The sequence below is a fragment of the Oncorhynchus masou genome, chromosome 6 (assembly GCF_036934945.1).
Source record: "Oncorhynchus masou masou isolate Uvic2021 chromosome 6, UVic_Omas_1.1, whole genome shotgun sequence".
NCBI lineage: Eukaryota > Metazoa > Chordata > Actinopteri > Salmoniformes > Salmonidae > Oncorhynchus > Oncorhynchus masou.
Window position 1 is genome coordinate 40,509,423 of NC_088217.1, and position 25,201 is coordinate 40,534,623.

General features: G+C 44.6%; 1 protein-coding gene across 4 annotated transcripts in view; it reads left to right on the plus strand.

Moving 5' to 3' along the window:
- LOC135542060 (polyhomeotic-like protein 2) overlaps window positions 1-25,201 on the plus strand; it is a 48,446-nt gene that overhangs the window by 21,765 nt on the left and 1,480 nt on the right. For 2 of the 4 annotated variants that reach the window (XM_064968682.1, XM_064968684.1), the window contains exons 4-14: window positions 136-222; window positions 324-491; window positions 3,751-3,900; window positions 4,551-4,833; window positions 11,797-12,149; window positions 12,314-12,497; window positions 23,105-23,310; window positions 23,996-24,128; window positions 24,267-24,387; window positions 24,639-24,759; window positions 24,862-25,168. In XM_064968682.1, the coding sequence (XP_064824754.1) occupies window positions 136-222; window positions 324-491; window positions 3,751-3,900; window positions 4,551-4,833; window positions 11,797-12,149; window positions 12,314-12,497; window positions 23,105-23,310; window positions 23,996-24,128; window positions 24,267-24,387; window positions 24,639-24,759; window positions 24,862-25,168 (2,113 nt within the window). The remainder of the gene's footprint in view (window positions 1-135; window positions 223-323; window positions 492-3,750; window positions 3,901-4,550; window positions 4,834-11,796; window positions 12,150-12,313; window positions 12,498-23,104; window positions 23,311-23,995; window positions 24,129-24,266; window positions 24,388-24,638; window positions 24,760-24,861; window positions 25,169-25,201) is intronic. The other 2 variants (XM_064968683.1, XM_064968685.1) reach the window with 1 other exon arrangement.

Here is a 25,201-nt window from a genome sequence, read left to right on the forward strand (position 1 = left end):
GGTTTTGACAAAGATGAGGGATGAGGCCAGTGCTGGGGTTTGGTTGGTCAATCAAACAGTTATCTTCAGATGAAGAGGAATTTAAGTGTTGACCCCTACATACTCCCTTAACGGTTCTCACCTGTCATATCACAGGCCAGTATTGCGGCAGGAAGGCAGAGCTCCACCCAAAATGCCACTTCGTCCCAGCAAACAGGATCATCCCAGACCACAGTGAGTGCAGTGAGTCATGTCTAGTAACTAAGGGGTTGGGTTCCAAGATGTGTAGTGTTTTTGTTGGTGAAGTTTTTTAATCCTTCCTGTCTTCCCTGTCCTGTCCCCAGATTAACCTGACCACGTCCCCGGCTGCAGCCCAGCTGATCAGTAGAGCCCAGAGTGTCAGCTCTGCACCCGCCGGCAGCATCTCCCAGCAGGCCGTAATCCTGGGAAGCCCGTCCAGCCCCACCACCCTCACTGCCAGTCAGGCTCATATGTACCTGCGTGCACAGATGGTAAGCCCCCAGAAGCATGCCGACTGGCACACACTAGCTGGCTCAGCCGCACTTCTGGAGGCTTTGTGTGATGAAGGGCAGTGTTGGGGAGTAGTGAACTACATTTTGCAGTAGCTTGGTGGTAGTTGAACTAAATTCAAATCTTGGTATTGTTTTATTTTGCGATGTAGCTAACTACTGAAACTACACACATAAAATAGGGGTGAAGTAGGCAAGGATTTCCTTTTTTTTTTACATCAGACCTGCCTAGTTCTCACTTGAAACAGTTTTTGTGTTTAATAGGCTAAATTACACATTCGGTTAACATCTGACTCCAGAGCACAGGAGGTTGGTGGTACCTTAATTGGTAAGGAAGGGCTCTTGGTAGAGAAATCAGTGGAATGGTATCAAATACATCAAACGCATGGTTTGATGCCATTCCATTTGCGCCGTTCCAGCCATTATTATGAGCAGTCCTCCCCTCAGCAGCCTCTACTGCTCCAGAGTGATCTGTTCTTCCTATTTTTTTGTCATTGACATTTAGTTATGGTAATTTATCATGAAGTAGTTACCTTTTAGTTAAGTACACTTATTTCTCTTAAGGGTAGCTTTAGTGTTGCTTACCTTGTTCCACTGTGAAGTAATTGGTAGCTTAATAAACTATATATTTTCAGATAAGCTTCCCCAACACTGAAGTGTTTGTTTGTTTGCTGTTTGTGTCGCCACTGTTTATTTTTTACATTTTATTTCACCTTTTATTTAACCAGGTAGGCAAGTTGAGAACAAGTTCTCATTTACAACTGCGACCTGGCCAAGATAAAGCAAAGCAGTTCGACACATATAACAACAGAGTTACACATGAAGTAAAACAAACATACAGTCAATAATACCGTAGAAAAATAAGTCTATATACAATGTGAGCAAATGAGGTGCGATAAGGGAGGCAAAGGCAATAAATAGGCCATGGTTGCAAAGTAAATACAATATAGCAAGTAAAACACTGGAATGGTAGCTTTGACAGTAGATGAGTGTGCCAAGTAGAAATACTGGGGTGCAAAGGAGCTAAATAAATACAGTAGGGGAAATTATAGATGGGCTATGTACAGGTGCTATGATCTGTGAGCTTCTCTGACAGCTGGTGCTTAAAGCTAGTGAGGGAGATAAGTGTTTCCAGTTTCAGAGAGTTTTGTAGTTCGTTCCAGTCAATGGCAGCAGAGAACTGGAAGGAGAGGCGGCCAAAGGAGGAATTGGCTTTGGGGGTGACAAGTGAGATATACCTGCTGGAACGCGTGCTACGGGTGGGTGCTGCTATGGTGACCAGCGAGCAGAGATAAGGTGGGACTTTACCTAGCAGGGTCTTGTAGATGACCTGGAGCCAGTGGGTTTGGCAACGAGTATGAAGCGAGGGCCAGCCAACGAGAGCGTACAGGTCGCAGTGGTGGGTAGTATATGGGGCTTTGGTGACAAAACGGATGGCACTGTGATAGACTGCAATAATTTGTTGAGTAGGGTGTTGGAGGCTATTTTGTAAATTACATCACCGAAGTCGAGGATTGGTAAGATGGTCAGTTTTACGAGGGTATGTTTTGCAGCATGGGTGAAGGATGCTTTGTTGCGAAATAGGAAGCCAATTCTAGATTTAACTTTGGATTGGAGATGTTTGATGTGAGTCTGGAAGGAGAGTTTACAGTCTAACCAGACACCTAGGTATTTGTAGTTGTCCACATATTCTAAGTCAGAACCGTCCAGAGTAGTGATGATGGACGGGCGGGCAGGTGCAGGCAGCGATCGGTTGAAGAGCATGCATTTATTTTTACTTGTATTTAAGAGCAGTTGGAGGCCACCAAAGGAGAGTTGTATGGCATTGAAGCTCGTCTGGAGGGTTGTTAAGTGTCCAAAGAAGGCCCAGAAGTATACAGAATGGTGTCGTCTGCGTAGAGGTGGATCAGAGACTCACCAGCAGCAAGAGCAACATGATTGATGTATACAGAGAAGAGAGTCGGCCCAAGAATTTAACCCTGTGGTACCCCCATAGACTGCCAGAGGCCCGGACAACAGGCCCTCAGATTTGACACACTGAACTCTGTCGGAGAAGCATTTGGTAAACCAGGTGAGGTAATCATTTGAGAAAGCAAGGCTGTTGAGTCTGCCGATAAGAGTGCGGTGATTGACAGTCGAAAGCCTTGGCCAGGTCAATGAATACGGCTGCACAGTATTGTTTCTTATCGATGGTGGTTATATCGTTTAGGACCTTGAGCGTGGCTGAGGTGCACCAATGACCAGCTCTGAAACCAGATTGCATAGCGGAGAAGGTACGGTGGGATTCAAAATGGTCGGTGATCTGTTTGTTAACTTCGCTTTAGAAGACCTTAGAAAGGCAGTGTAGGATAGATATAGGTCTGTAGCCGTTTGGGTCAAGTGTCCCTCAATTTAAAGAGGGGGATGACCACAGCTGCTTTCCAATCTTTGGGAATCTCAGATGACAAGGAAGAGCGGTTGAACAGGCTAGTAATAGGTGTTGCAACAATTTCGGCAGATCATTTTAGAAAGAAAGGGTCCAGATTGTCTAGCCCAGCTGATTTGTGGGGGTCCAGATTTTGGAGCTCTTTCAGAACATCAGCTGACTGGATTTGGGAGAAGGAGAAATGGGGAAGGCTTGGGCGAGTTGCTGTGGGGGGGGGGTGCAGTGCTGTTGACCGGGGTAGGGATAGCCAGGTGTAAAGCATGGCCGGTCGTAGAAAAATGCTTATTGAAATTCTCAATTATAGTGGATTTATCGGTGGGGACAGTTTCCTTTCCTTAGTGCAGTGGGCAGCTGGGAGGAGGTGCTATTATTCTCCATGGACTTTACAATGTCCCAGAACTTTTTTGAGTTAGTGTTGCAGGAAGCAAATTTCTGCTTGAAAAAGCTGGCCTTGGCTTTTCTAACTTCCCTGAAAAGTTGCATTTCACGGGGGCTGTTTGATGCTAATGCAGAACGCCACAGGATGTTTTTGTGTTGGTTAAGGGCAGTCAGGTCTGGAGAGAATTGTGCATGAGCCTGCTGGAAGGAGTGTGAAGAAGTGTTGTCCTGCATGTCAAACTGAATCAGTTCAGTCTGATTAGATTTGTTGACGCACTATGCATAGTAAGAGTGAGCTTGAGAGAGTGTGAGAAAGCAACAGAGAAAGATCAGCTGTTTACAGTATAATTTATCTCTACCCAAAACCAAGGAGAGATTATTTACATATACTGTATGTTGGTGTGAATTATTATTTTTTATTTTTTATTTTTTTTTCAGGCACAGCAAAGTAACCTTGTGCAAGTAGCTAGGAGCCTAGGCCGTGCTGTTCCGTTGTCCCCCCAGCTCATCTTCACACCTACGGCCACAGTGGCTGCAGTCCAGTCTGAGAGCTCCACGCGGTCCTCTGGACAACAGTCCTCCTCACAGGTACACTATTATTATCTCAACTATAGGCTAATGCCATACACACAGCGCTGCTGTAGTAACCTGGAGCAGCACTAGAGGGCATAGATGATCAACACAAGTCACCATAATTCAAACGAGGGGTTTAGCCAAGGCTTAAAGTTATCCGTCACTGCAACAGACTTCCATCATGATGATGCATGAGTTTATTTTTTGGGATGAGGGTGGGGAGGGTTAAACACTCCTGGCCACACTTGAACGTCTAAAACTAGATAGAAAGTATGTAGAAATGCTAATGGACCTATATATTTTCAAATCACATTTTTCTGGCCCGTAAATCTTTTGTTGACTAACAAATCGGTCAAAAAATAAATCTGTGCGGCCTCCATTGAACTTCGAAAAATCCAGATGTGGCCCTTGAGCCATAGTTTGCCTGTTGATTTGACATTGACTTAAGTTTCATTCATGGGATTTTTTGTTGTTGCTTTAACCCCTAGCTGTAGCAAATGCATTAGATTTACAGTTATGCTGTGATACCTCATTTAATCTAAAATGTATTTCTCACTAATTCTGCAGATGGCCTGTGGGTGGACCCTTGACTGTGGTGCTCCCCACCTCTCCTGCCCTAGGCCATGTCTCATTGCCTCCGGGACCTGACCTCTGTGTCTTTTCAGGTCCAGAACCTGGCTATCCGTAGCCAGCAAGGGGCGACCACGTCCTCCTCCCAGACACACAACCTGCAGGCCCTCAGCCTAAAGCAGAGCCCTATCTCCATCCAGCCCTCTCCCCTGATTAAGAACCCCAGCCAGGGGAGCCAGGGCGCTGGGGGGAAAAGCAGTCGGCCCGACGGTGCCTTGGACGGGAGCAAGAAGGGAGAGAGCATAGTGACGGAGGTGCACGCTATAAACATGAGTCGCAGTGTCACGGCTGTTAGTGGACAGCCTCTCAGCACTCCAGGTATGTATCCAACCCTAATGTTAGCTAGCTTTTACAGACACAGGCAAGACTCCTATATTAGGATGACACCATTGCACCCAATTAGGAATGTTTCCTCAAATGATGGAGAGTATTCGTATCAGTACTGGCTATTGTGATAAGGGATGGGTTTTTCTGCACTCTGATGATGTTGAATATTCTGCCCCTGTGACTGAGCAATTTAGTCTGGAACATTAATCATGCCTCCAGTAGCCTGACAACGGTGCATTCCTCATGCCTCTTCTGGAACACAACTACATTTCAACAGCTTTGTGTTTGTCAGGGATATAGTATCTTCAACCTAGCTTCCTTTTCCCCTGAACCGGATAGGTGGCCCCCGCTCAGGCGCTTCTTTTACGCTTCTATGTTTGGTTACATTTCAACCAGTCAAATGATGTTACCAGTGTTGCTACTTCCTGAGTTTCCTGCTTTTGGAAACCCGACCCTATGTTTACAGTAAGCTAAGAATAGAGTTGTAAAAGTCTACTAGTTATTTTTAATAGATTTCTCTACTGTATGCTGGGGTTGTCACAGCAATGGATTTCAGTCATGTAGATTATTTTTTTATAAATGTTTTTTTTTATAAGGACTAGAATTTCAAAATTAACCTCTTTCCCCACAAGCATGATGGCCATGACTTATTTAAAAAAAAATTTTTTTACATGAAATGGGAGGTTAACTTGGCCCCGCAGACAATTGAGTTTCAGTCATGGGATTTATTTTTTCTTTTTTTAAACCCTGTGTTCGTGGCATGTCAAGGCCTGTACCGACCATACTGTATTCACTACTACAGGGGAGAACATGGGCTCTGCCTCTGGAATAGTCAAGCTGGTTTTTCAATGAGAAGCCAAGGAGGGCTCTGTGCCACAGTTGTCTTTCTAGACCACTTATTGTGTGGTCACAGAGAATGGCTGCATCTATGCCAGCAGTTGAACAGAATAACTCTGTGTGTGTGCGTGTGTGTGTGCGTGTGTGTGTGCGTGTGTGTGTGTGCTAAGCACTGCGTGGCTTGTGTGTTGCGCCAGACTTGATGGATAAGCTGCGCATGCGACTGCACAACTGTGTCTTTGTCTCGCTTTAAGTAATGGATTCAGATGAAATGAAAGGGAGGAGGTATCTGAAAACCTGACTACATAAACGTGTAAATGTACATGGGCTGCCCTGGTAGTGGCCGTGGGTGACAGACAGGTGTGCCCTGGACATGTGAGAAGCACTCTGTCAGTTCAGTGGATTACACTAGGGGGAGATGGAGTAGCAGCTGTGGTGGCTGACTGGGTTTATGGTTGGATAGGGGCTCCCACAGATCCTATGTGCACTGTCATCTACTGGGTCATTAATTATGCATGTTGAATCACACTCATTTTGAAGAAGGAAATACTTGAATGAAACAATTCTAATCAACACCTCAATAATAGACTACATAACAAATGGCTCATGTAGTTTTATTTTCGACATCTGAGAGAACACTGCCACAGGAATAGGCCTAGTTAATTGTCTATTTTTGTACTGTGTATTAATTGAGCCTCCAAGAGAAGGAGAGAGCAGATCTTGTGGGAGCAGCCGTGTGTCTGCTTCTCCTATCACATACTGGCTGATTTTTCTTTGAATGGAGATTGGCTGGAAGCAGCTGTTCCGCAGTTGGGTTCATTGTGTACTTTAGTCTTTTCTTCACCACCTCCTTGACAGAGAAGCTATCCCAGCACCCTACTACTAAACCTACAGCACAGCACCAAAGACCACCTTGCAGACTTAGTCTCATTATATGCCCCTGCTAACTGCACAGTGGTGTTCTGTTTTGTTTTGTCTCATTTTTTTCCAAACTTGGCGTGCAGTTCCGTAAGCCTAAAAGGATCTCCCCATTCTGTTACATTATCAAACCATTGTATGGTTCCATGTGTACATACATAGTAGCTCCATTGCAAATACTTAAAACACACAACGTATTGATATGTTTGGTGTAGTTTTTCTTCTCAAGCTATATGTAACTGCCAAAATAAAGGAAACGCCAACATAGTGTCTTAATGGGGCATTGGGCCACGATGAGCCGACACCTTCAATGCACCTTGGCATAGGTTCTACAAGTGTCTGGAACTCAATTGGAGGGATGAGACACCATTCTTCTATGAGAAATTCCATCATTTGGTGTTTTGTTGATGGTGGTGGAAAACAGTGTCTCAGTCACCGCTCCAGAATCTCCCATAAGTGTTAATTTGGGTTAAGATCTGGTGACTGAGACACACACACCCTTTAAAACTCTCTATGCTCCTTTGAGACCCCTCTTTCAAAGTCACAGAGATCTCTTCTTCTGATCATGGTAGCCAAAATAAGTACAAGGCCCGCTATGACCTCCGCAGAGTCATCAAACGAGCAAAAGGACAATATAAGATTAAGGCGGAATCATTGCACAGGCTCCGATGCCCATCGCATGTGGCAGGGGCTACAGTTACAGATTACTGAACCGTGATCTGCCCAACGATGCCTCTCTACCAGACTAACTCAATTTGTTTTATGCATGAATCGACAACAACATCGAGCCAGGTGTGAGGGCTGTCACCAACCCAGAGAATTGGGTGATCTCGCTCTCCGAGGCTGACGTGAGAAGGGTCTTTAATCAGTTCGATACCCCCCAGGCTGCGGGCCCTGCCGGTATTCCAGGGCTCATTCTCAGAGCATACACAGAACAGCTGGCAGGCATATTCACGGTAATTTTCAATCTCTCCTTGTCCCATTCTGTAATCCCCTAATTTTAAAATGACCACAATCCTCCCTGTTTCTAAGAACTCTAAGGCTTAATTCCACAATGACTACCACCCTGGAGCACTCACTTCGATAATCATTAAGTGCTTTGACAGGCTGGTTGTTTCACACATTAACTCCACCATCCCAGCCACCCTAGACTCACTTGCATACCGCCCCAACAGATCCATAGGCGACTCAATCTCAATTGCCCTCACCCACCTAGATAAGAAGTATACCTATGTAAGAATGCTGATCATTGACAGCTCAGTGTTCAACGCCATTGTCCCCTCCAAGCTCGTCACCAAGCTTAGGACTCTGGGTCTGAACATCTCCCTCTGCAACTGGATCTTGGACTTCCTGATGGGCCGAGCCCAGCTGGTGAGGGTAGGCAACATCACCTCCGCCATGTTGACCCATAACACAGGGGCCCCACAGGGGTGTGTGCTTAGTACTCCCTGTTCACCCACAACTGTGTGGCGACGCACAACTCCAACACTATTACCAAGTTTGCTGACCACATGACAGTGGTAGTCCTGATCACCGGCAACGATGAGTCCACATACAGGGAGGAATGTCGGTGACCTGGCAGTGTGGTACCTGAGCAACAACATCTGCCTCAATGTCAGCATGACACACCCCCATCCACATTTACTGGGCAGCAGGGGAGCAGGTCGAGAGCTTCACGTTCCTCGGTGTCCATATCACTAAAGAATTAAAACACACGCACAGTCGTGAAGTCGTGAAGAAGGAGCGGCAGTGCCTCTTGCCCCTCAGCAGGTTGAAAAGGTTTGGCATTGGCCCTCAAATCCTCAAAAGGTTCTACAGCTGTACCATTGAGACCACATTAACTGGGTGCAGCGCTGCTTGGTATGTCAATAGCACTGCCCTCGATTGTATGGCGCAACAGAGGGTTGTGCAGACAGCCCAGTACATCACTGGGGCTGAGCTCCCTGCCATCCAGGACCTCTATATCAGGCGGTGTGAAGAGAATGCCCGGAAAATCATCATACTCCAACCACCCAAGCCATAGACTATATTCTCTTCTGCCGCACTTCTAGAGGTACTGGTGCATCAAGTCTTACACCAACACGCTCTTGAACAGCTTCTATCCCCAAGCAATACAGCTGATAAAGAGCTAACAAAATAGCTACACAGACTATTTGAGAGAACTTATATATTATTATTGACTTTTTATTTTGGTCTTTACACTGTCTCTATGAACACTCACTGGGCCCTACACACTCACACACACTGTCACTCCATCTCACACACACTCACTCACTCCGTTATTTGCTCACTCACACATAATATGCACATTTACAGTGCATTCATAACGTATTCCAACCCCTTTAACTTTTTCCACATTTTGTTACATTACAGCCTTGTTCTAAAATGTATTAAATTACTTTTTTCCCTCATCAGTCTACACACAATGCCCCATAATGACAAAGCAAAAACAGGTTTAGACCTTTTTTGCAATTTTTTTACAAATAAAATAACTGAAATGCCCCTTTACGTTAGCAGCAATTACAGCCTTGAGTCTTCTTAGCTATGATGCTACAAGCTTGGCACGCCTGTATTTTGGGAGTTTCTCCCATTTCTTCTCTGCAGATCCTCTCAAGCTATATCAGGTTGGATGAGGAGCATCTCTGCACAACTATTTTCATATCTCTCCAGAGATGTTCGATCGGGTTCAAGTCTGGGCTCTGGCTGGGCCACTCAAGGACATTGAGACTTGTTCCGACGCCACAATCATTCCTGGCTGTGTGCTTATGGTCGTTGTCCTGTTAGGTGAACCTTCACCCCAGTCTGAGGTCCTGAGAGCTCTGGAGCAGGTTTTCATCAAAGTTCTCTCTGTACTTTGATCTGTTCTTCTTTCCCTCGATCCTGACTAGTCTCCTTGTCCCTGCTGCTGATAAACATCCCCACAGCATGATGCTGCCACCACCATGCTTCTCCGTATGGATGGTGGTAGGTTTCCTCCAGATGTGACACTTGGTATTCAGGCAAAAGAGTTCAATCTTTGTTTCATCCGACCAGAGAATCTTGTTTCTCATGGTCTGAGAGTCTTTAGGTGCCTTTTTAACTCCAAACGGACTGTCATGTGCCTTTTACTGAGGAGTGGCTAGCGTCTGGCCACTCTAGCATAAAGGCCTGATTGGTGGAGTGCTGCTGAGATGGTTGTCCTTCTGGAAGGTTTTCCCATCTCCACAGAGCAACTCTGGAGGCCACTGTGTTTTTGGGGACCTTCAATGCTGCAGAATTATTTGTTTTTGTCTCTGAGCTCTACAGACATTTCCGCCAACCTCATTGCTTGTTTTCTACTCTGACATGCGCTGTCAACTGTGGGACCTTATATAGACAGGTATGGGCCTTACCAAATCATGTCCAATCAATTGAATTTACCACAGGTGGACTCCAAGTTGTAGAAACATCTCAAGGATGATCAATGGAAACAGGATGCACTGGAGCTCAATTTTGAGTGTCATAGCAAAGGGTCTGAATACTTATGTAAATAAAGTATTACATTTTTTTTTTTTTTTTTACTTCAACCTGTTTTTCGCTTTGTCATTATGAGGTGTTGTGTGTAGATTGAAGGGGGAAAAAAATATTTTAATCAATTTTAGAATAAGGCTGTAATGTAAAAAAAAAATTGCAAAAAGGAAGGGGTCTGAACACGTTCCATATGCACTCTACCTGTTTGTTAGGAAGTGATTTACAGTGATGTGTGGGTGAGGTTTCTAAACTAAAGCAGCAATAGTAGATTGCAGAAACTCCGGTATTTTCCAGTCTGCTATTGAAACCCCATAGGGAATGTGCACTGAGTCCTTTCCTCTAGACATTCTGAAACAACACACAGGTATGGGGGAGTGGTTGCTTAGTGAGGCCTTAATCCAAAGGCCTTGAGGGACAAAAGGCATTTAAATGAATCCCCCTTCCTCTCCTTCCAAGACTTTTCTCTGTTACTCATTACAGTGCTTGAGAAAGCTATCGAGCAGGACTGAGTTTTGTTGCTTGTATCCGGTGTGCAGTCGTTCGGAAATCCACTCATCTGTTCACACAAGTGCTAGGCCTATCTGCTGAATTGATAGCCGTTATTATACAGCCTCTTTTCCATTTATCCTTAGTGAGGGCTGGGTGGTAGGTAGACCTTTACTATGTTATCATGTAATTGAGAGTATCCGTCAGGCTTTTATCATGCTACTTTCTGAGAGATGTCAGTCTTCACCCTGTACTTGGTGAAACTATAACTAACCTCATGCTGTGGGTTTCATAGAGTTTTGCCACGTGAAAATCAAGCACTTTCCAGAAGATCCTGTGGTATAAATGACTAATGACATGCAACTCTGCCGGATGGAAACGTCTCTATTTTCACAGCAGGGTAGACTGTGGTTACCGCGAAACAGTGAAACATTCATACCAGATGGAGCCTATCCCACACAAAATATACTAAAAAGGGGGGGCAGGGAGGAACCCTAATATCTTTGGCATCAATCCTTCATAATCAAAAGAGATCCACGAAGGTTAATGTTAGACTCCTCAGACACTGTTAGTTTACTAAGATCATCTGAGTGAAGCTACTGTAAGGCCCTAGGGCTTACACCTGAGACAAACAGGTTAACAGCTCCTAGGAGAGATGATTCATGAGAACCCTCCCTCACAGTAATGATGAGGGCCAGATCCAATCTCATTGTTTCCTTGGGAGAGTTGTTTGGGAGTGTTTGGGCAACTGAAGTCTTGGGGGATTGACTCACAGATGACTACATACAGCATGTCATGGAGCATTGGCTTCTTCTTATTTCCCTCTGGCTTTCCTCCTGCATATGTTTGGCTGTTGCTGTGTAGAGCCCATTTCACTGAACGACAGTACAATACATGAATGATGAGTTGTGTCCCTGGGTTCTGGGAAGTTAAGTCCTCAGGTTGTCATTTTGTCAGCAGAAGCCCTGTCAGGTGATGACAGACCCTTTGGAGACATTAGTGAGTAATGGCTGGTCAAAACCTCGACAAATGATTTAAGGCAAGTCTGCCTTGTGCTTTTCAACAAGGTCTTTTGACAACAATAGCAAATAAATTAATTCCTTTTTAGAGGTCCACTATTCAGGTTTTTTTTTTGTGGGAAGATTCGATTTTCCTTTTGTGTACATGTACTGACTTAACGATAAGATTTTTTTAATGTATCCTAATCCTCGATTCTTGTTCCAGCATACACCCAGATCCAGCCCCACTCCCTGGTCCAACAGCACAAACAGCAGCAGTTTGTGATCCAGCAGACCCAGGCTTCCCAGAGGACCCAGGGCCAGCTACTGCAAACTGCCTCCATCCAGCCACACCTGCAGACTACCTCTCTGGTCCCCCATTCCCCCAGCCAACCAGGCCCTATCCCTGTGCTGCCCAAACCCACCTCTCACCACCAACCCACTACACCCAGTCAGCAGGCAACCATCTTTCACTCCACCATCAGCCCACATGCTCTCCACTCCAACCTGAGCCAAGCCAAAGCCCAGCCAGTACAACTCACAGCCATTAACCTCCAGATACAACCAGCGCCCTCACAGGTTAGTACACAGCAGTCACAACAAGAATTATGGAAATGGGAGAGGATTACTCTGTAACAATGTGTCAGTAAGCCTAAAATATATCAATAATCTCTTGTCATTAGTCAAATATGTTTCACTAAACTCTCTCTCCCTTCTCTCTATATTCTATTACGTACTCTCAGGCTTCCCGATTGGTCCAGGACAGTAAAGGGCAGGACAAGCCCACGTCATTGGTGGTCAGAGAGTGCTGCCCAACTACCAGAGTACAGCAGCAGTGTACCCCATCTGCCCAGTCTCCACCACAAGCCACCAAGCCAACAGAGCAGCCAAAGACTGACCCAGTCACACCCATCAGCCAACTACAAGGTAGCAGGACATTTGGTTTTAAAGATTGATGTTAACAAGTTTGTATCACCCCATCTCTTAGTTCTATTGCCTAGAGGCAGGTCTGGGGGTGGTCTATTGTTGTCATATCATATTTACAACCAATTACAATTTCGGAAAGCCAGATCAAACATAAGCCGCTCTGCCATGTACTGCTCTCCAGGGGCCTAATTTATCAAAGGTGTGTGCACAAGAAAGACTCCTTCAACCTTGTGTGTGCCAGTTTTCCCGCAGGTTGGTATTTATCCATTTAGAACTTGACGTGAAAGTGTGCGTATCTCACCTACAGCTCAGACCAATGCGTACGCACAACTTCTAGTGGTTGATCAATTCTATTGCAAGAAAATATTGTTCTTCTGGGGAAATTTTTGTTTGATGCACAGGAATTATAATGGTAGGCTAATAAAGACTTTTGAAACGTAATGATAAAACCGATGCATTTGATGTTGGTAAGGAGATCACATAGCAGTATACAGCCTAATATGGTTCTTTGACTTTTATTGTATAGGCCTATAGGTCATAATCATATTTCCTAACATGACTGGTTTATTCCCGCTACACATCAATTATTAGCCTACCATTTATCCATCGCTCATTCAATGTCGTGAGGTGCGTACTGGTGTCAGAGAAGTCAGGCGCAGGAGAGCGAAAACTGATTTACAATGGTGTCATTTAATATGCATAAACCACCGTTAACGTCTTTGGGATAGGGGGCAGCATTTTCCCTTTGGATGAATAGCGTGCCCAGAGTAAACTGCCTTCTACATAGTTCCAGATGCTAATATATGCATATTATTATTAGTATTGGATAGAAAACACTCTGAAGTTTCTAAAACTGTTTGAATGATGTCTGTGAGCATAACAGAACTCATATGGCAGGCAAAAACCCAAACAGGAAGTGGGAAATCTGAGGTTTGTAGTTTTTGAACTCAGCCCCTATCGAATACACAGTGGGATATGGGTTATTTTGCACTTCCTAAGGCTTCCACTAGATGTTAACCGTCTTTAGAACATTTTTTCAGGCTTCTACTGTGAGGTGGGAGCAAATGAGAGCTGTTTGACTAAGGGGCCTGGCAGCAGCCTCGTTCTCAGTCACGTGAGAGGCATCTCTCGTTCCGTTGATTTTCTACAGACAATGGAATTCTCCGGTTGGAACATTATTGAACATTTATGATAAAAACATCCTAAAGATTGATTCTATGCATAGTTTTACATGTTTCTTCGACCTGTAATATAACTTTTTGAACTTTTCATCCGACTAGACCCGAACAAGCTTTTGGATTTGTTAACCAAACGCCCTAACAAAAGAAGCTATTTGGACATAAATGATGGACATTATCGAACAAAACAAACATTTATGGTGGAACTGCGGTTCCTGGGAGTGCATTCCGATGAAGATAATCAAAGGTAAGTGAATATTTATAATGCTATTTTTGACTAATGTTGACTGCGCAACATGGCGGATATTTCTTTTGGCTGGTTTGGGCTCTGAGCGCCGTACTCAGATTATGCTTTTTCCGTAAAGTTTTTGTTGAAATCTGACACAGCGGTTGCATTCAAGAGAAGTGTATCTAAAGTTCCATGCATAACACTTGAATTTTCAAAAACATTTATGAGTATTTCTGTGAACTCGTGGCTTTCTGCACAATCACCGCATGTTTTAGAATAACTGAACATAACGCGCCAATGTAAAATTAGATTTTTTTATATAAATATGCACTTTATCGAACAAAACATACATGTATTGTGTAACATGAAGTCCTATGTGTGTCAAGATCATCAAAGGTTAGTGATTAATTTTATCTCTATTTGTGCTTTTTGTGACTCTGGGTTTTTCTGTGGCTTGGTGGTGACCTAACATAATTGTTTGTGTAGCTTTCTCTGTAAAGCATTTTTTAAATCAGACAGTGTGGCTGGATTAATGATATTTTTTTCTTTAAAATGGTGCCTAATACTTGTATGTTTGAGAAATTTGATTTATGAAATTTCTGTTGATTTGTATTTGGTGCCCTGCAATTTCGTTGGCTGTTGGCGAGGGGTTCAGTCCTAGACAGGTTAACAGAACAATACAATAAATGGGTCAAACAAAACCCGGTAAATACCAGCATACCGTGCATAAGCACTACAAGAAACAATTACTGACAAGGACATGAAGGGGAACAGAGGGTTAAATACACAACATGTAATTGATGGAATTGGAACCAGGTGTGATGGAAGACAAAACCAATGAAAAGTGTATCAGCGATGGCTAGAATGTCGGTGACTTCGAACACCGCCCGAACAAGGAGAGGGACCAACTTTGGCAGAAGTTGTGACAGTACCCCCCCCCCCTCCCCTTGACATGCAGCTCCAGCAGCGCGTCGACACCGGCCCCGGAGGGCGAGGCGCAGGGCGATTCGGGCGAAGACGGTGGAACTCCTGCAGCATTGAAGGGTCCAACACGTTCTCGCCCGGAACCCAGCACCTCTCCTCCGGACCGTACCCCTCCCACTCCACAAGATCCTGAAGGCCCCTCGCCCGACCCCCCCCATCGAATCCAGTATGGAGCGGACGGAGTACGCCGCAGTCTGTAGGGCCGTAGGGAGACCGGGTAGAGGGAGGAGACGACAGGACTTCGAGAAATAATCCACAACGACCAGAATCGCTGTGTTTCCCTGTGAGGATGGCAGATCAGTCAGAAAATCCACCGACAGGTACGACCAAGGCCACTGGAACGGGTAAGTGGTGTAGCTTACCTCTGGGCAGGTGTCTAGGAGCCTTACACTGGGCGCACACCAAGCAGGAGGAAACATAAACCCTCACGTCCTTAGCCAAGGTATGCCACCAGTACCTCCCGCTCAAATAGCTCACTGCCCGACCGATCCCAGGGTGACCAGAGGGTGACATGTAAATAGACTGGGTAGGCTACAGTATTGTAGTGTGGTAGGCTGTGATGTAGCTCTCCTATTTTAACTCAGAGGCTATACCAAGACAGGAGATAAAACTGTTGATTTAACAAAATATTGATCCATAATTTGAATTTTGCATAAAAGTGTGGGCTGTAGCATTTAGTCTACTTTTAAATTGTTCAAATAGACAATCTTGCGTAATGCTCAGCCAGTGTTTGTTTGGGACTCGCTGTGTAAGCGGCAGGCATTTTTAGTCCGAAAAAGTCCCTGTAAACATTCTGCCCACACCTCTACAGAAATGTGATCAAATTTGCCTTTGTACTTTCTTTTAGAAACTGACATGGCCCAGTTCCAACATTTCTGAATCATACAGCAAATGAGGGCATTTTTGTTACCATAAAAGGGGAATGGAGGGAGTTTTCCAGCCGGGGTTGTGTAGCGCTTGTTCATGAAAAAACATGTATACAGTACCAGTCAAAACTTTGGACACCTACTCATTCTACATTGTAGAATAATAGTGAAGACATCAGAACAATTAAATAACACATGAAGTTTTTTATTTCACCTTTATTTAACCAGGTAAGCTAGTTGAGAACAAGTTCTCATTTACAACTGCAACCTGGCCAAGATAAAGCAAAGCAGTGCGACAGAAACAACAACCCAGTTACACATGGAATAAACAAGCGTACAGTCGATAACACAATAGAAAAAAAGAAAGTCTATATACAGTGTGTGCTGATGGCATGAGGTAAGGCAATAAATAGGCTATAGTAGCAAAGTAATTACAATATAGCAGATTAACACTGAAGTGATAGATGAGCAGATGATGGTGTGTAAGTAGTGATACTGGTGTGCAAAAGAGCAGCAAAGTAAATAAAAACAATATGGGGATGAGGTAGGTAGATTGGGTGGGATATTTACAGATGGACTATGTACAGCTGCAGCGATCGGTTAGCTGCTCAGATGGCTGATGTATAAAGTTAGCGAGGGAAATGTAAGTCTCCAGCTTCAGCAATTTTTGCAATTTGTTGCAGTCACAGGCAGCAGAGAACTGGAAGGAAAAGCCGGCCAAAGGAGGTGTTGGCTTTGGGGGTGACCAGTGAGGTATACCTGCTGGAGCGCGTGCTACGGGTGGGTGTTGTTATCGTGACCATTGACCTGAGATAAGGCGGAGCTGTACCTAACATAGACTTATAGATGACCTGGAGCCAGCGGGTCTGGCGACGAATATGTAGCAAGGGCCAGACGACTAGAGCATACAGGTCACAGTGGTGGGTGTTATAAGGCGCTATGGTAACAAAACGGATGGCACTGTGATAGGCTACATCCAATTTGCTGAGTAGAGTATTGGAAGCTATTTTGTAGATGACATCGCCAAAGTCAAGGATCGGTAGGATAGTCAGTTTTACTAGGGTAAGTTTGGCGGCGTGAGTGAAGGAGGCTTTGTTGCAGAATAGAAAGCCAATTCTAGTTTAGATTTTTGATTGGAGATTTTTAATGAGTGTGGAAGGAGAGTTTACAGTCTAGCCAGACACCTAGGTATTTGTAGTTGTCCAAGTATTCTAGATCAGAACCGTCCAGAGTAGTGATCCTAGTCGGGCGGGCGGTTGCGAGCAGAGAACGGTTGAAAAGCATGCATTTGGTTTTGCTAATGTTTAAGAGCAGTTGGAGGCCACAGAAGGAGTGTTGAATGGCATTGAAGCTCTTTTGGAGGTTTGTTAGCACAGTGTCCAAAGAAGGGCCAGATGTATACGGAATGGTGTCATCTGCGTAGAGGTGGATCAGAGAATCACCTGCAGCAAGAGCGACATTGTTGATATATACACAGAGAAGAGTCGGCTGGAGAATTGAACCCTGTGGTACCCCCATAGAGACTGCCAGAGGTCCGGACAACAGGCCCTCCGATTTGACACACTGAACTCTGTCTGCGAAGTAGTTGGTGAACCAGGCGAGGCAGTCATTTGAGAAACCAAGGCTATTGAGTCTGCCGATAAGAGTGCAGTGATTGACAAGAGTCGAAGCCTTGGCCAGGTCTATGAAGATGGCTGCACAGTACTGTCTTTCATCGATGGCAGTTATGATATCGTTTAGGACCTTGAGCGTGGCTGAGGTGCACCCGTGAACAGCTCGGAAACCAGATTGCACAGCGTAGAAGGTACGGTGGGATTCAAAATGGTCATTGATCTGTTTATTAACTTTGGCTTTCAACAACTTTAGAAAGGCAGGGCAGGATGGATATAGGTCTGTAACAGTTTGGGTCTAGAGTGTCACCCCCTTTGAAGACAGGGATGACCGCGGCAGCTTTCCAATATTTAGGGATCTTGGACAAAACGAAAGAGGTTGAACAGACTGGTAATAGGGGTTGCAACAATGGCGGCAGATCATTTTAGAAAAAGAGGGTCCAGATTGTCTAGCCCAGCTGATTTGTACGGGTCCAGGTTTTGCAGCTCTTTCAGAACATCTGCTATCTGGATTTGGGTGAAGGGGAGCTGGGGAGGCTCGGTCAAGTAGCTGCGAGGGGTGCGGAGCTGATGGTTGGGGTAGCCATGAGGAAAGCGTGGCCAGCCGTAGAGAAATGCTTATTGAAATTTTTTGATTATCATGGATTTATCGTAATGACTGTGTCACCTCGCCTCAGTGCAGTGGGCAGCTGGGAGGAGGTGCTCTTGTTCTCCATTGACTTTAGTGTCCCAAAACCTTTTGGAACACTTTTGCAAATTTCTGTTTGAAAAGCTAGCCTTTGCTTTCCTGACTGACTGTGTGTATCGGTTCCCGACTTCCCTGGACAGTTGCATATTGCGGGGACTATTTGATGCCATTGCAGTCCACCACAGGATGTTTTTGTGCTGGTCAAGGGCAGTCAGGTCTGGAGTGAACCAAGGGCTATATCTCTTCCTAGTTTTACATTTTTTGAAACGGGCATGCTTATTTAAATTGGTGAGGAAATGACTTTTAATGAACGACCAGGCATCCTCGACTGACGGCGTGAGGTCATTATCCTTCCAGGATACCTGGGCCAGGTCGATTAGAAAGGCCTGCTCGCAGAAGTGTTTTAGGGAGCGTTTGACAGTGATGAGGGGTGGTCGTTTGACCGCGGACCCATAGCGGATGCAGGAAATGAGGCAGTGATGATCGCTGAGATCCTGATTGAAAACAGCAGAGGTGTATTTGGAGGGTGAGTTGGTCAGGATAATATCTATGAGGGTGTCCATGTTTACGGATTTAGGGTTGTACCTGGTGGTTTCCTTGATAGATGCCCTCAAGCTGACAAATTATTTTAGATTGTAGCACTGCTGGGGTATTAAGCATATCCCAGTTTGTCACCTAACAGAACAAACTCTGAAGATAGATTGGGGGGCAATCAATTCACATATGGTGTTCAGGGCACAGCTGGGAGCTGAAGGGGGTCTATAACAGGCGGGAACAGTGAGAGACTTATTTCTGGAGAGATTAATTTTAAACATTAGAAGCTCGACCTGTTTGGGCATAGACCTGGAAAGTATGACAGAACTTTGCAAGCTATCTCTGCAGTAGATTGCAACTACTCCCCCTTTGGCAGTTCTATCTTGATGGAAAATGTTGTAGTAGGTGATGGACATCTCAGAGTTGTTGGTGGCCTTCCTAAGCCAGGATTCAGAAACGGCAAGGACATCGGGGTTGGCAGAGTGTGCTAAAGCAGTGAGTAAAAACAAACTTAGGGCTTCTGATGTTAACATGCATGAAACCAAGGCTCTTTCGATTACAGAAGTCGACAAATGAGAGTGCCTGGGGACACGCAGGGCCTGGGTTAGCCTCCACATCACCCGAGGAACAGAGGAGGAGTAGGATGAGGGTACGGCTAAAGGCTTGCAAAACTGGTCGTCTAGTGCGTTGGGGACAGAGAATAAAAGGAGCAGATTTCTGGGCGTGATATAATAGATTCAGGGCATAATGTGCAGACAGGGGTATGGTGGGGTGCGGGTATAGTGGAGGTAAACCTCAACAACGGGTGAGTCAACAAAGTGGAGTACCGTGCTAAGTCAACAACGGGTGAGACAACAACAGCTAATCAGCGAAGACAACAACAGGTAAAATGGCGATGAATGGGCAGAGAGGGTCGGTTAACTACATACAGGGCCTGAGTTCGGGGCTAGTGCCGACAGGTAAACAAAGTGGAGTACCGTGATAAATGAACAGTCCAGCAGGCATCAGCTAAGTAGCCAAGTGATCATAGGGTCCAGTGTACAGCAATAGATGAAACAGGGAAGCCGCTAGGTAGTCAATTACTAAGCTAGCACACGGGAGACACAGCGTTTAAAGTTAGCAGTCCGGGGTAAGTGGAAGCGTCTGCTCCGTCGTCCGGCTAAGGCCGGACAGCTGATGGAATTACGTCTGCGGACCAGTCGTGGTGGTGCGGAGGGGCACCGTGTCGACGAAGTGACCGGGCCAGATGGCGAAAGAGGTATTGTAGTTGTGATAATTTTGTTTGCTAGCCGGGAGATGCGCCTGGCTCAGGGCTAGCTTCGGGGCTAGCTAGCTGTGATGATCAATGGTCCAGGGTTTACGGCAGGAATCTGGCGTTGTAGTGGAGAAAAACAGTCCGAGGCTGGCAGGTATTATCCAGGCTAAAAAAAACGGCTGGTGCCTGAGCAGAAGGTAAAGGCCGCTAGCAGTGTTTTAACAATGACTAAATAGCTAGTAACTTAGCTAATTAGCTGGCTACCTTCTGATGAACGTTTTTGCTATAGGGTCTACAAAAATAGCGTATCCTTGTCAGATTGAGTGAGGCGGGTTACTGTGAGGTATATTTAATTTAAAAATGGAAAAAGAGATTGAAAAATAAATTGGAATATATAAAAAAAAGACAAATGCAAAAAGTAAACGAGAGGACAACAAACCGCATCTGCACTGCACTGCTACGTCATCTTGGATTATATGTATAATCGTGCAATAACCAAAAAAGTGTTACAAATCAAAATATATTTTAGATTATTCAAAGTAGCCACCCTTTGCCTTGATGACAACTTTCCACACTCATACTGTATGTTCCATGGGATAAATCCCAATAATGTTTTGCACCAGAAAATTCTAGAATCAAGACATATAACCGACCGCCTTGATTCGGTCTTATGTAGCAAAATTTGAAAGTTGATAAACCTGTAACTTCACTTTTGAGAAAATGGCCTTGAAAGTGTTGGTACCTACTGGAGAGCTCTTCTTTTGTCTACACCCATTCAGCATCGTTCACACCCTTTTAAGTTTTAGCCCCCACCAATACTCAGACCATTTTACTCAACCTGGTAGAGCTGGTTAAGTTGTTTTCATGTTATCCGGAAATATGGTGACTGTGCTTCTTGCAACAATTAAATTACTGCAGGTAGCTAACCAACCAGGTTCAATGTTAGCTAGCTAACATTAGGCTATAACTGGCCAAGCAAATGGTTCTGAGATATGAATAATAAGATCATACAGGTAATGTTAGTTAGCGAGCCAGCCAGCAAACGTTAGCTAGCTAATAGTACACTAACTTGAAATGAAACCACTTTCTGTCAAAATTAGAAACATGTAATATCTGAAAATGTAGCTAGCTAGACTATCTTACCCGTATATATCATGGATGGATGCATCTCCTGTTGGATGCCATGGTTGCCCTTAGTTTGAAGATGTAATCAGGAGACAGGTGTTTTCTCCATCTCCTTAGCTATCATACTCAAATTCCACGGATTTCAAAACTCGGTCCTCCATAAAGTGGAGAGCAACACTTATGCAGTTTTACTACGTGGTGAAAAAAAATTAAAGCTGTGTTAAACAGAATTACCTAGACATACTGCCCAGCCCAAATGGACAGACGCGTGCTATATGGCAGACCAATCCAAACTCGTCTCTCGGCATGTCGAGCCCACTCATTCTCAGTCAATCATGACTAGCGGGAAGGTTCCTGCTTTTTCTGTTGCTAAACCAACTAGGCTTGTAATTTAACAATTTTATTCGTATATACAGATGGCATACACGTTTGTTATTAAGAAACATGAAAGTTCACATGTTCGAGAAGGCATTTCTGACCCAAAAACACATTTTGATGGAAAACATTTAAGTTCAAATGGCTCTCCTGTGACGTAGTGACCCGCGATATATGCTTAGTTTCCTGAAACGGGTCACATATGCCCTAATTTAGTAAGACATTTACACACAGTTGGTAAATTATGCACCGGGTTTGGAGGCAGATCTGTTCTTAATGTTTGTCAGCTGTGCTCGTGGCTTTGGTCAGGGATGAGGAATCTTGTCTGGTTATCCCCAATGGAACCATAGAGGAGCAGTGGACACGGTGTTCCTGTCGGAGAGAGTTAAATGTCAAATTTGTTATGGACAAAAATATTGTGCTTTAATCTTTTAGTCAAATGGAAAATGTGTTTTATGAGGCTTGTAGTCTTAAACTCTCACATTCAAAATGCTGAACATGCAGATCATATTAAGAGGTTCCGTTTTTATTGCTACTGTTTTTGTAAAAGTGCTTGGGTGTGAATGCATAGTCGAGGTGCTCCGCTTGCCACTGAGGTTCAAAATAAACAGGCAGTCATCTTTGATGTCTAAAAATAGAGGCAGGACCTCTGGCTCTCTGCTTGGACCAGATTGCAACACATTCAGAGCCTACTGTGTGGTTGAACATAACCCAAAGTTGCAGAATATAGCCAACTGCTCCTAGTATTTATTATGCTTACTTAAACCATATTTTGTGCAGTATCCTGTAGTATGTTTCCTTATAAAGAGAATGAAGGTTTCTTTTGGTTTGCAATTGTGGAATGTTATGCTACATTGGGTCACAGGACCTGCATTTGTATAAAGACTAAAGAGCGGTTCCTGTGTGTCAGACGTTGCTCAGATAGACTTGAGCCCTGTGAATTAGCAGGGCTGAGATTATTCACGTGAGAAGAACCAGAAATGTGTCTGTCAACATAAGTGAAGTGTTTTTATTTTCATGTGTCTAATTGTTAGAGTGTAAGTGCAGAGTACATGTCTATGGAGGAAAAAGAGAGGGCGGTACCTTTTTGAAGTATTTAATTATTCTGCTCTGCCCGCCTCTCACCATTGGTGCAGGGCTCGAGCGAGCGAGTGTCTCTGTTCTGTATTGCATGCTTTGTAGTACAGTTATTGCTTTGAAAGAGAGAGGCAGGCCATAGCGCGTGCTTGTGTATTGAATCGGATAAAAGCACAAGTGAAGCGGCAGGAAGAATTTAGGTGAGCCAATTCTTATTTCCCTTTTGAAATGGAACAGTTGTTGAACTTGATTAGTACTTTTAAGGGTTTTAACATTTTTGCAAACAGCCACGGAAGCGTTTGTTGTTTTCATGCATAGGTTACTACTTCATTACGATAGCCATAAGTATTTTTGTGGTGGCCCGTCAAAAACGACTGCGCCGTTTTCGTATTTTGATATCCTGATACATTTTCATCAGTAACTAATGCGTATCTAGTGAGTTACATTACAAACACTTGGTCATGGAAGTGGGCCCCTGACACAGGATTTGACAGGTGCATGATCGATATAATTATTTACATTAGTACTTGAATGACTAGAGAAGACAACAGTAGTACACACTGTGAAATAATATTGTAGCTCAATTAAAGTGACATGAATACATTCTAAAACATTGAGTACAAATGTGGGCCACATCATTGAATGATGCAATGCGTTATCTGCTCCTTTTAATTTGTAATTGGCAGGAGTCACTACTACCAACAGTGTGAATGCTGCACCTGGGACTCCACCTCCGGCCATGACCTCGGGAAATGAGAATGAGGCGCCCACTCTGACAGGGTGCATCCCACAGAATGGGGAGAACAAGCCACCCCAGGCTATCGTCAAGCCCCAGGTCCTCACCCACGTCATTGAGGGCTTTGTCATCCAGGAGGGAGCTGAACCCTTCCCTGTAAGTGCCTTCTCCCATGGTACTCCTTAGCAGCTAGGAGTAAACAACATGCCACTATCTCAAGAGTGATTTCCCACAGGGGCATATTTCTAATAGCAACAAACACAAACAATCATGCAACATCACTCTCTGTGCTAAGCAATGACAAAGGGCAATGTCTTACTATTGTTTGCCTTGGTCATACATTCTAATAGCCTTCTGTAGTCCAAAATATTGTTCCATACAGAGATGTCTGTGAAAGAAGGCACACAGATGTTAAGACCACAATTAAGTGTTATTTTTGAGAGAGGTGGGGTGCAAAATGTTGATACACACTTGAGTGACTGTGCCTATTTGACTTACCAATTAACAACTCCCTGTTTCCTAGTGGATGTTTGCTGCACAAGCTTTATTATAGCTTATGGACACAGCATTGTTAGTTTGCCATTGTATTGCTGTCATTGGGGTGGCAGGGTAGCCTCGTGGTTAGAGCGTTGGACTAGTAACCGGAAGGTTGCAAGTTCAAATCCCCGAGCTGACAAGGTACAAATCTGTCGTTCTGCCCCTGAACAGGCAGTTAAACCACTGTTCCTAGGCTGTCATTGAAAATAAGAATCTGTTCTTAACTGACTTGGTAAAATAAAAAATTTAAAAATAAATAGCTTGGAAAGAGTGCCATTAAGCCATCATATGTTGTCTTCCCCAGATTGAGCGGTTGCCTGTGATGATGGACAGCCCAAAAAAGCTGCATGAGCAGCTCTCCTCTGACCCCGACAAGACTCCTGTTAGTAACCCCACCAACACCACAGACTCTGAGACAGAGGAGCTGACCCCTCAAGGTAAGGGATGTCATGTATGGAGTGATTGAAGCCATCTTATTTGGCAAGCAACACATTTATGGACTTTCTAAGTGCTACAGCTTCATAACAATGTAAGAGATGTTGATCTTTCATGGAATTATTTTGATTTGTCCACAGAATTAAAAGACCAAGAGGATTCAGATTCTCCCAAACTGAGCTGTGAATTCTGTGGCTGGGTGGACTTTGCCTACAAATTCAAGGGGTCAAAACGGTTTTGTTCCATGGTGTGTGCAAAAAGGTAATTCACATTTGGTGTACCATTTCTAATCAATCAAATGTATTCATAAAGCCCTTTTTATAAAGAGCAGATGTCACAGTGCTTATACAGAAACCCAGCCTAAAAAACCCAAACTGCAAGCAATACAGATAGATGTAGAATGTTTAGATCCTTTCAGTGGTTTAAATCCATCATGGTCAGAGCTCCTCAGCAGTGTTGCTTTGAGATGTGGGATGGGAGTGGACATAACTATTATCTTTGTTGTGGAACAGGTATAATGTTGGTTGCAGGAAGCGGATAGGCCTTTTCCATCCAGAAAGGAGCAAAACATCCAATCGCTGGCACAGAAGGTCACACAACAGCGGCCACCAAAGTATCGATTCTAAGAAGCAGGTAGGATAATATCCTACTTCTCCACTGACATCACAGCTCCTCTGTGAACAAACATGCTCCCCTCAGTGACACCAGAGCTGACTCATGGGTTTTGTGTTTCAGAAGCTGTCCCCTATGCCTCAACAGACCCAGGGGGGTTCAGTGTCCTCCCCGATTCCCTCCCAACCCAGCCAGGAAGAGTCCAGCCCCTGCTCTGACATGTCCAGCTATGAGGAGCCTCCGTCGCCCCTGTCAGCAGCCAGCTCAGGGCCCCCAGCACCCCAGGCGGTGTCACTCCTGGCAGGGAGAGACTCGGACCAGGAGTCACCCCGGAGCCGAGAGCTGCCTCTCCTCACTCAGCACTTCCTGCCCAACGACCCCACCAAGTGGAATGTGGAGGAAGTATACGAGTTCATTCGCTCCCTTCCAGGTAAGTCTCATAAATACAGTATTTAGCTTAGGC